Source organism: Lotus japonicus, chromosome 4 (assembly GCF_012489685.1).
Source record: "Lotus japonicus ecotype B-129 chromosome 4, LjGifu_v1.2".
In the NCBI taxonomy this organism is placed as follows: domain Eukaryota; kingdom Viridiplantae; phylum Streptophyta; class Magnoliopsida; order Fabales; family Fabaceae; genus Lotus; species Lotus japonicus.
The window spans coordinates 43,040,676-43,051,565 of NC_080044.1; the positions used below are offsets into that span (position 1 = coordinate 43,040,676).

Sequence of the window (10,890 nt, forward strand, 5' to 3'; positions counted from 1 at the left end):
CTACCATCTATGCTTTCAGGTTAAACTAGACTTAGACCCGCGTGTTGCGCGGTGAGAAAAACAATTTTTATGTGGCCATTGCTTTTGGCATATTAGCTTGCAGTTTATACACGATAAAGAAAAGTATGCAAAAAAGCTCCTTTTATTAGTGGAGGGAGTGTAGAAGAAGAAAGAGCATATGCCTTTAAAATTCATAATCAACAAAATTTGACAATATGATGATACCTCCTAGTGCCCATTAGTTGTGCCACAGACTTTTCACCATCACGAGCAAATTCCATAATATCAATCAAACAAACAAAATGCAAGTAAGATAACCCCCAAAGGAAAAAAAAAAAACAAATTTACAATGAAAAATGTAGAGTATTTGTGTATCAGAAATATTAACTACAGGATAGCATATTTTATAATTTCAAAATTAGACACATAGCAAAGGGATGTCCAGTTTTATAATCATTATTGAAAATAAAAGTGACATTGTATTCCCAAAATCAAATAAGCAGTATCATACCAAAGAAATAAGGTAGTCACACTCCTTGTCTGAAAAAAAAAAAAACCTTTGTAGAGAAAGGCCGTACAACAACAGGGACAAAACAACATCAAATATTGAAAAATTAAAAGCAACGTGAGTAAAAAACTGCTAGTATAAGTGAAAAAATATAAGATCCATTTCAAAAAGAAAAAACATAGGATCTGCATAACTTAATGGCTAAGGGGAAGTTCTAGGAAGTACCTGACCTTGGTTGCCAAGAGATTTGGACAACACGTGAGGGATCAACTCTGTTAGAAAAATAAATAGAGTGTCCTGAAAACCGCAACTCAGATTCATGTTTGTTCCTTAAGTCCCTGCTAGTGCAAAATAAAAAATGGAAAAAACAATGTCAAGCAATGTACTTTTTTATATATATAAATTGTGAGAAGCGAAATTGGTGAAAAGAGAGAAATGGATGGGCATTTTTCTGCAATTTTACCTTTGGGAGAAGGAGGCGGTGGAGAGGAGGAAGAAAAGGGAAAGGGAGGGCGTTGGTTCTTGAAGAAGGAGTGGGGATGCAAAAGCGTTATCATTCAATGGTACTCTGTGAATGTGATCTGAAATTTGCAATTCATTGTGATGCAAACTGCTGCTAGTTTGTGAAGAGGATATTGATTGACAGTTTCAAAATAAATGCTTTAGGTGAAAATTGAATTGAAAAACAAAAAGTTGTGTAAATTAAGAGTGGGAAAAATAACGTAAAAATTTCATGGGTGGGCTGATCAATTAGGAGATGAAAATGAGAAAGTGGAGAATAGCTACAGCCCAGTAACAATGTTGGAGTAATAGAAGTTGACACGTGGGACTATAATATGATGTGGCAAACCTTAGGAATGGAAAGAGAGTGAGTTGGCGACGTCACAGCCCGCGCTTCAGCATTACTATATTATAATAGATAGATGGGAACATAAATGTAAGCCAACTATTTGTTGACGTTTTGTTTTTTGTTTTTCTCTCAAATAGAACAATAATTAAAGTTCAATTTTAAATTTGAAATTAGAGACTTTGGGAAATGGATGCAGCAAAAAGGTGGTTGGGGCACGCTTGTTTCAAGAAAGAGAAATAAAGAAGGAGGAGAAAGAAATTCATGCCACGTGTACAGGGAAGATAGTGGGGGAGAGGGGACGTTTAAAAAAAATCAACAAAGTTATGAAAAAGCCACGTGTACTGGGAAGATGTGAGGAAGGATGTTAGTTTGACATGTGAAAAAGCCACGTCCACTTATTCTAAGAATGTATGAGAGAGCAGAATGCATGAGGAGCTGACACCTCAGCATTTGGCTCTTTGAACCTTTGCTCTTTTAATAGTATTACTAGATTTTTCACCCGTGCATTGCACGGGGAGCATATATCAATTAATTCATACTTTATAAACAAATAAATAAGTATAAATCAGCACAATAATATGACGACAACTTTTAAAAAGACATAAATTTACACCAATTGACCAAAATATTTAAACAGTTGCCTCAACGAAAAAACCACTTCTGCTACTATTGTGTTATTCCCTGAGAGATTTCTACATGAAAGTATTTCCATGCCCGGTCCTCCTTGTAGTAACTTGTAACTCTGTAATTTAAACATAAATAAATATAGACTATATACGTAAATAACTCTGTAATTATATATATATATATATACATACATATATATATTACTTTTGCTATAAAAAATTATAGACTATATACGTACTAATTCATTTGTTACTCTGTAAATTAATTTTTATATTAGTTTCAATATAAAATTATTTACACTACATGTAATTAAACTATTCATGTTCGTGTATTGAACATATGAAATTCGAAATTATGTATATTAATATTTTCTAGTTCCAATATGACATATTTTACTATAAAATTTTCATACTTTTATATATTGATATTAACTCTAAAAATTATTTTAAAAATTACGATAAAAAGAACTTTAATTATATGAAAATGTATTTTTCTATTCATTTAAACTTAAAAGTATTTTCAGGTTCAATGTACCTCCCGTGGGAGTTTTTTACCTGTAATTTGAAAAAAAAAAAGAGTGAAAGAAACTAAACATTTACTATAAAATTTTCATATAATACACACATGTTTTACTCCAAAAGTTATTTTAAAATTTACGAAAATTAAAATAAACCTAATTACATAAAAAATCTTTTTCAGCTCCCCAATTGAGTTAAAATCAGAAAACTTAATAGCATCACTGACAGACACAGTAAAAGAAAAGGAAGCACCAAACTGTAAAAAAGAGATACTACACTTCAACATTCAACCTTTACCATGTTCCTAACATGGGGTGAATAATTCATCATATAAAAGTGTCACGTCAATAATCTGCCTCAAAGAATTGTTTATCGCATTAGTATCTATGATAGTTCTTAATCTTCTCAGTCCATTTCAGTGGCAGCTAACATTCTTGATAAACTTCATTGACTAATTTCACTTAACATAATGAGTCTATTGTTTTTTTTAAAGAATGAGTCTATTTTTCTTGTAGAGCTAATGTTCTTGCATATTTGGATGTAATGTTGTAACATCTCTTCCTTGAAAAGCCGGAAAGTATGGCATTCGACGACCAATTCCCAAGCTTCTTACATTGCTCTATGGACTAAGCATGCCTCTTTCCAGTGACAACCTAAACAATAAATTAAACATGATTATCATCATTCGAATTCTGATATAAAATGTTAAAGTACAATTAGAATAATAGCTCAAGCATTGCATAGAAAATGACTTGGTCATGGAAAGTACCAAAGTGAAAATACATAACATTCTAATGAATTTTTCAAACTTAAGAGATATATACTAATAGATTCAGACTTACGTTTGCAGACATATCCTTCATTCATTACTTTTTAAAGCCTGCTTGTGAATCACTCATCACCAAAATTCACAAAGACCTCTGACAAATGTTTTCATAAACTAAATGTAAATAGTTACACGCTTTCAAGTTGTTGGAGAAGGTCACTGCAACACTTCTTATTAGAATTGAAACCTATTCATTAATATTTGTAAACTTTAACTAAATTGGCTCACCATATGTTCACCAAAATGCCAAGAAAAGAAGAGGATTGAAGAGAAAGAAGCAAAGTTTAAGAGAATAAATAAAAAAAAGGTACACTTAGCTATTCCTCCCTCGAGTTCCAAGAGTGAATTGAAATGATGAAGAAAAAAAATCCACTCGTTTAACCTACTCACTATATTACATAGAATTGAATAAGATAATGAGAATAAGAATGCAGAACAAATGGATTTTGGGGTTGGGATGACTTTAGGGTCTTCTGCAACCAACCAACAGGCATTGATACACTTTAAAACTTAATACCACTGTAGTTAAAATTAGAATGATAATATAGTCAGATAAAGAATTAACTTGAAGATCAATGATAAAAGAGAAAATTATATTTTCTAACGCAACCTATATAGGCACCCATAGATTAAATCAGGATAGAGAAGCAAGCATTAGAGGAAAATGAAACATGTAGAAGGAAGTCAGAAGCATTCTAATTTTCTCCATCAAACTCATCATTATCTGCACCAGAAAGTTGACTTAGAAAGTCCTACAAATAAAAAAGATAGATATAAGTCCCAAAACTAATCAGCAATAAGGCTAGGGAAAATGCAGATATTTTAGTTTGAATTACAGCAGCAGTGTGCATGAAATGAGTACTTAGAAAAGTTCATAAAGTCTCTAGAAAATCTAGCTCTATTTGAGTTCATGATGCTTCTAACACAGGATTTGAGGAAACAAATATGCTCCACAACTTCTCTACACAAAATTGAAACTGTATTCTTACATTGATCTATGGAGTATGCCTTCCTCTTTTCAATGACTCCATTAAAAGGTTTCCAACAACCTGTACAATAACTAAAGACATTAGCATAATGAATGAAAACATATCATCAACGTGCATGCTGAGTGAAGAGATAGAAAGGTGGGAAATACTATTTGGACCGATATATCAATGTTAAAGAATCTAGATTCACTATAAGAACAATTATGTAGAATATTACGAACATTAACTTCATGTTGATGCTTCACATTTGCCACTGTGTAGAAATCAACTGTAGGTTCTGGATTCTGCACTCAAAGTCAGGCTTCATCAGAACAAAACCAAAACTTTCAACATCATAATCTATAATATTCAATACATATGCTTCTCTTCCAAATTCTTATGATTATATAAGCTAAGCCAGTACACAATCCAAATAGAAAGAAGACATGAATGGAAGCTAGAAGAAATCAATAAATACAAATTAAAGATTTGGTTTATCAGAGAGGGGGGTTGCGAACCTTTGTGCCAGATTTGTGGCGACCAAGGTCAGGTTATGGGTCTCACCAGAACCCAGTCCTGGGAAGGATTTCGAGTTCTTCAGCATGCGTTAGAACGAAAATCAATGGGGTTTCTAGGCAGAGAAGAGGAAGAGATCGTTGGGCTCAGATGGGGGAAAAATTGGTGTGGAAAGAACTCTGAAATCTTCTCAACCGATAAAAAGGCCCTGAAGGAGGGGTTTTGGAAGCGGGTTGCATAGGATTTGAAGCGGCTGTGGTGGTGTCGTGTAGGGGTTGTTCATGATTAGAGAACAACAGCAAATGGACTTGAATAGAAAAAGAAGATGGTCGAAATCCTGGGTTATTCCAAAGGGTTGGCATTTATGAGAAAGGGATTGATAACAATTGCATTTGAAATTTTTGAATTTTCAAATTCAAAACAAAAGTAAGTGGCATTGGTAACTGAGGTGCAACTCATGAGATTGGAACACTTCGTGATAGACACGGCAATGGATAAATTCTAGAATTTGAAATTGGAAAAATATAATTAATTGGATACATGGGGATGAGGGGAGAGAACTGGATTTAAAATTTCTAAAATTAAAGAGGGTCAGAAAATTTGCTTCTGAATAGGTGAGAAGATGCATTGGGAATTTTCAATTGGTTTAGTAAATCATTAAATGAAGTTTAAAAAAAAGAGGGTCTTAATTTTGTATTTCAAATAAGAAATTTGAAAAGAAAAGTAGGTAGGCATTAGTAATTGAAATTCTAGGTATTGCAGATTATTAATTGGTCTTGGAGAAAGAAATAGGAAGATTGGTATTTTCACACATGCTTTAGAAGTGATAGTGGGTATGAAATCATTTGATTGGCTACAATTGTTGTAAAAAAACTCGTGGAACGTGCGCATAGCAGAAGATGGAATAACCTTAGAGGATGGATGGATTTAATGAGGCTTTGGGTGGGAGAGAGAAAAATAAGAATGAGATAGAGAGAATGAGTTCTTAATAATGAAGGAAGATAGTGGGAGAGAGAATGGTGAGTGGAGCATGATAAAAAAACAGAAAAAAGAAGGAAATGCCACGTGTACAATAAAAAGGAGATAAGAGCTTGTAGAATGCCATGTGGAATTCCACTAAGTCTAAGATTTATTGAGAGAGCAGAATGCTTGTGGTTGCGACACATCAGCATTTGGTCCTTTGAACCTTTGCTCTTTTAATAGTATTATTGATTGATTGATGTTACACGTCAAAATTTGTCACTATATCTCCTACCATATTTGGTGAAGGTGTATAAAAGTACTTCATACATTTTTATGGCATATTTGGATCAGTTTTTTCTCTCTTCCTTATAGCTAATTCTGACATCTAATAGCTACTTATAAAAGTCTATTGTCAGAATTAATTTTAGCTCAAAAATCAATTGTAAGGATTTTCAGAACATGGACTAAATATGTGTAGGTTTAGTTTGACGTTTGTACAAACGCAAATCTAATTTAGTGCCAAATGTTCTGCTATGTTTTGACATTATAGAGGAAGGAAATGAAGCAGTTACCACAGGACAATGACCAATGGTAGCACAGGTTCACATTACTAGGCACGTGAATCTGCAATAAATATTTTGCCATGTTAAATATCATTCACTGAATCATGCAATTATCATACTACTCCCTCCCTAATTATAAGCTAACCTTGCAAAACTTAATATTTCTTTCCATATTCACCCTTGCATTTATTGGTAGTGGAGCACCACCATTAGTAGTACAATGATGAAAAAGTGTTATCATAAATAGGGGTAAACATAGAAAGTTGTACATTTTTTTTGAAAACCAATGCATCAATTAAGGCTTTCTTAATAAGTGTGATTTTTACAACTTTAGCTTATAATTAGGGACGGAGGGAGTATAACTTTGTTCATAACCATGCAATTTTTTAATAGAAGCCTTGTAATTTTATCATGACTGAGTTACATATACTAGGCTCGTGAAAACCCCTTGACTTTGGAATCCAGACAAGACTATGTATACATGTGACATGTCAGAGGAAACCCTGAAACTCAAAAACAGAAACCTCGGTACCAGAGAAAGAGTTGTACACGTGGAAACCTATTCATCTATAACAACATATCAATACATTGTATATACACAGAACGAATATAGCTCTTGCAGGAGGGTCAAAAACTAGAACAGAGAACTTGCCATTTCATTGATAACCGGGTTATGCTACATACATTGCAGAAATGATAGTGACATCTCCTAGTGATTGGAGGGATATACATCATGTGTTTGGATGCTTGTAAGGAGTACAAGATGATGGCTCAAAACTGTCCTGCTCTTATATCTCTGTCAAGTCTATCTGCATTCAGCGTCCCAGGTAGCTCTCTGAAGTCTTCATTGAAGATAGAGTATGCACTGCATGCGATGAAGAGATAAAAAAGTTTAAAAACTACTGACAATAAGTGTGTTTGTTTTTCTATAGAGATGCATTGAAATGTTGTTCGACATTATCATTGTGAATTTCAATGCACATTCACCCGACGGATAATACACTTGTTGGATTGGGAGAATGCGTTTTACATTGCCCCTGACACAAATCCAAACAGGTACTTAGAAGATCCTACTTGAAATATACAATTCTATCTACACACAGACAAATTCAAAATAATAAAAACAATACACTTGAAATCAAGACTAACATTTAATTAAACTCTAATTACAAATGCATAAGAAGGTTACAAGCCAAAATTTAAGTTTTAGCTACAATTCATATAATAATAGACAAAATTTTAATAGTATATTAAACTAAAACATTACAAGAAAAGGACCAAAGTAAATATGGGCATATCATTGTCAGAGACACAAAACAGAGCCTAAAAAACATTGTCCCTTAGAAGAAAACAGAGCACAGAGGTAAATAGCAAACCAGAAGAAGAGGAATATCAAATCAGAAACGGGAAGCAATGAAGAGGACAAACCACCACTCACCATCTCTCTCACTCAACCTAATCCACCACCTACACTCCCAATTGCCACCCACAAGCCACAGCCAATAGCAGCCACCGATTAAACTCACACAACCCACAGATAGAAGCTCAAGGAGGGGAAAACTGGTAGTTGGGAGGGTGGAATAAAAGATACAAGTGTTTGCAGGTCTTGTGATGGAGAAATGGGTGGCTTGGCCAGCACGATGGATCTGTCCATTCTCATGATCAATGCCAAAGATTCAAGAAGATCATATACCAAATTGTGTTTTTTAGCAGCAAGAAAAACTGGTGAAAGAGCGTGACCCTTCAGTCAAACACGCAATTTTGACTACTTGTCAAAATGCATCCCACAAATATAAAATAGACATGTAACCATGAAATTTGTAAGCATGTAAACGACATAAGAGATGAGGAATACAATATAGCAATAGCCTGATTGTCAATATGCTCCTGTCTTTCCTTCTTTTGATATGAGAAAAATCATTTTTACTTCATTTCAGCAAGAAAAACTGTCCCGATAATCTGATACATTATATTATTATAATGTGACTTACATGTCCAAATCTTTTATCTAATATCTACCCCATTTACTCTTCCCTCCCAACCTTTTTTCTTTTTCTTTTACTTCTTTAAAATAGTAAAGGTCCCTAACACAAGTCTTATTTGAATTTTCAGATTTAACTTTCACCTTGCACTACACTTTGGAGCTATGTAGAAAAGCATGCAACAATTAATGTCTGTATGTACCTGACGTCACCAGCTTGGCGCTTTCCAAGATTGAAGAGAATGAGACAGAATCCAGTTGCAAGTATCTACATGAAAGTTTTGAAACAGAAATTTTATCATATGCAAATTACTAGAAACTATAATATGAAGTATGAACCCCCTTAAGACATCTTAATACAATTTCTATGATGATGTTTATGGTTTGAGCCTCAAGGGCCATCCTGGTGCAGATGAGCACCTAAGATGAATGTCAAACCTCATGATTCACAAGAAATAAGTGAAATTTTCCATTGAATTTTCACCCTTATGCTCATAATCATGATTATTGTTTTTGAAAATCAAGACTATTTTCTTTCTTATGTCTTCCAGAAGTGGACAAAAATCAGAATCAAGACATATTCAAAAGGCTGTCCTGAGTGTAGCCGGGTTGACTTGAATAGAGTCAATGGACTAATATAGGTCACAAATAATTACAAAGTAACATAGTGCAATTGTATGGTCCAGTAACAAAAGTTCAGCTATGTGTCGGCAAGGTAGATAGAAGACTAACCACCCCCTAAAAAGAACAAAGAAAAGAAAGGATGGAAGAAGACGTACATATAAAGGTCCGAGATCCCATCTATGAGCAACAGGAGCGAGGATAAACCACATAATTATGAAAATCCATGCTCTCAGGCTCAGAGTGAAAATTGCCATCAAAAGGATATCTGTCAATGGATAGCATATTAAGAAGCTTGTTCATCTGAAAGGGTCTTATTATTTCCCATAAGGGATCCACATTCAAAATGATTCCTTGAATAATGCATAAGTTAACCAACCAATTCTAGTTTAAATTTCCATCAATTTTGTCACATATCACATATCTTTCAAAGAAATACCAAAGATGCTTTAAGGGCCAAATAAATATAACTTGGTCAATGACTACAGCTCTGAAGGATCCATATATTAATCCAATAATGTATTACCTGGAAGCTTCAAGTTGTCACGTAGAAAAGAGTATAGCCTCTTTTTCCACCGACTTGATGTACGGGGAAGCTGAAACTTCTGCAGTATTAGAAATCAAGAAAATTTGAGATTGAGATCAAGATTAACATTGTGGTCACTTCATTAGATGTTAGTAAATTGATTTTACCAAATCTTCATCATCATCATCATTGTCAAATCCAGCCTTCACCGGCGGCTTTGGTTTAACAGCAATGATCAAGCAATCTAAAATAAATGCAAAAAATCACATTTTTGTAAGAAAAGTGAACCATACTATTAGTTATCTGATCATTTCATAGAAGGTCACAACTCATAACATAGATAATATAACAAATTTATCAAATAATGAAACTAAGACTAGAACTTCACCTCCATCATTTAGCTCTACACGTATATCCTCTCCATTTTTCTCATCACATAATGCAGTTCCACGTAGAATAAGACTCAAGTTGTCAATGGGTAAATGATCATTGCTAGCAATTAATCTTCTCAAATCACGCACCTATATGTGATTTAGAAGAAACAAAAGTGGCAACCAAGCTGTAATAATTAACAGGAATGAATGATCATCGAACTAACAAATCAAATGAAACTATAATCTACTACTTGGTTTCTGATTTTAATTTTCCCAATGACCCAGAAGAAAAAAAACCCTAAAAAATTGGGAATTGAATGGAAATGAGGAAATGGAGTGTGTACAGTTTAAGATGGGGAGAGAAGAAACCTTGATGGAAGAGGGAACGAGGAGGCGAGAAGGTCGAGCTGGACCAATGGTTTTGAGGATGATCTCCACCTTCTTCTCTGATTCATGTTCCTGCACAATGTCTTCCATGGCGATTCCTCACTCCAAACAAACAACACAAACACAACAAAAGTAAACCAAAGAGAAAGAAAAAAGAGAGAATAACTTGATACGACGACATACAGCCCAAAAATTAAACTTGATAAGGCCCATCTTGTAAAAGATCGTTTTGGGTTGAAAATGTATGGAAAAGACCCATCTTTTTTTTTTTTGAAATTAAATAAAACATAGTGGATTTCGGTCGGCTTAAAAGGCCAGAAGGTCGAGTATGAGAAGCATCTCAGCTGACCCAAAGGCACGACTAAGTGAGTACCGTATGAGCGGATGAGATGACTTAGATAAGGAATGACTCGTCCCAGCTAAGATTTTAGAGATGAGAAAAGAGAAATGTATATTAAATGCACCTATAATTGGGTTCAATTATTCGAAACAGAATTTCCAAAGGTCAACCGATTGCACAACGACCCACTTATTAATGAATCAAGCAAGGTTGCCCAAGGGCAATCAGGATCTCGGAATACCTTCTACAACGCTTTCTAAAGACATGCAAAGACACATATGACAGTCTCCAAGCCGATAAATATAGGTAAAGTCGTTTGTTT

General features: G+C 34.2%; 1 protein-coding gene and 1 long non-coding RNA gene across 3 annotated transcripts; both read right to left on the reverse strand.

Moving 5' to 3' along the window:
* Positions 1–31: 31 nt before the first annotated feature.
* On the reverse strand, positions 32–1,412 carry LOC130714706 (uncharacterized). Its single transcript, XR_009011384.1, has 3 exons — positions 972–1,412; positions 734–846; positions 32–254 (listed from the first exon to the last, which is right to left on the reverse strand). It is a non-coding gene; the product is annotated as an uncharacterized LOC130714706 (long non-coding RNA).
* Positions 1,413–6,882: 5,470 nt separating this feature from the next.
* Positions 6,883–10,655, reverse strand: LOC130711281 (uncharacterized). 2 transcript variants are annotated; one of them, XM_057560831.1, is made up of 8 exons: positions 10,211–10,655; positions 9,856–9,988; positions 9,635–9,711; positions 9,468–9,546; positions 9,100–9,209; positions 8,524–8,588; positions 7,296–7,376; positions 6,883–7,204 (listed from the first exon to the last, which is right to left on the reverse strand). In XM_057560831.1, exons 1-8 carry the CDS (start codon positions 10,316–10,318, stop codon positions 7,111–7,113), a joined length of 747 nt encoding a protein of 248 aa, XP_057416814.1. In that variant the 5' UTR covers positions 10,319–10,655; the 3' UTR covers positions 6,883–7,110. The 2 variants fall into 2 exon arrangements, with proteins under 2 accessions (XP_057416814.1, XP_057416815.1); XM_057560832.1 differs by lacking the exon at positions 7,296–7,376 and having other exon boundaries at positions 10,211–10,389.
* Positions 10,656–10,890: the final 235 nt, after the last annotated feature.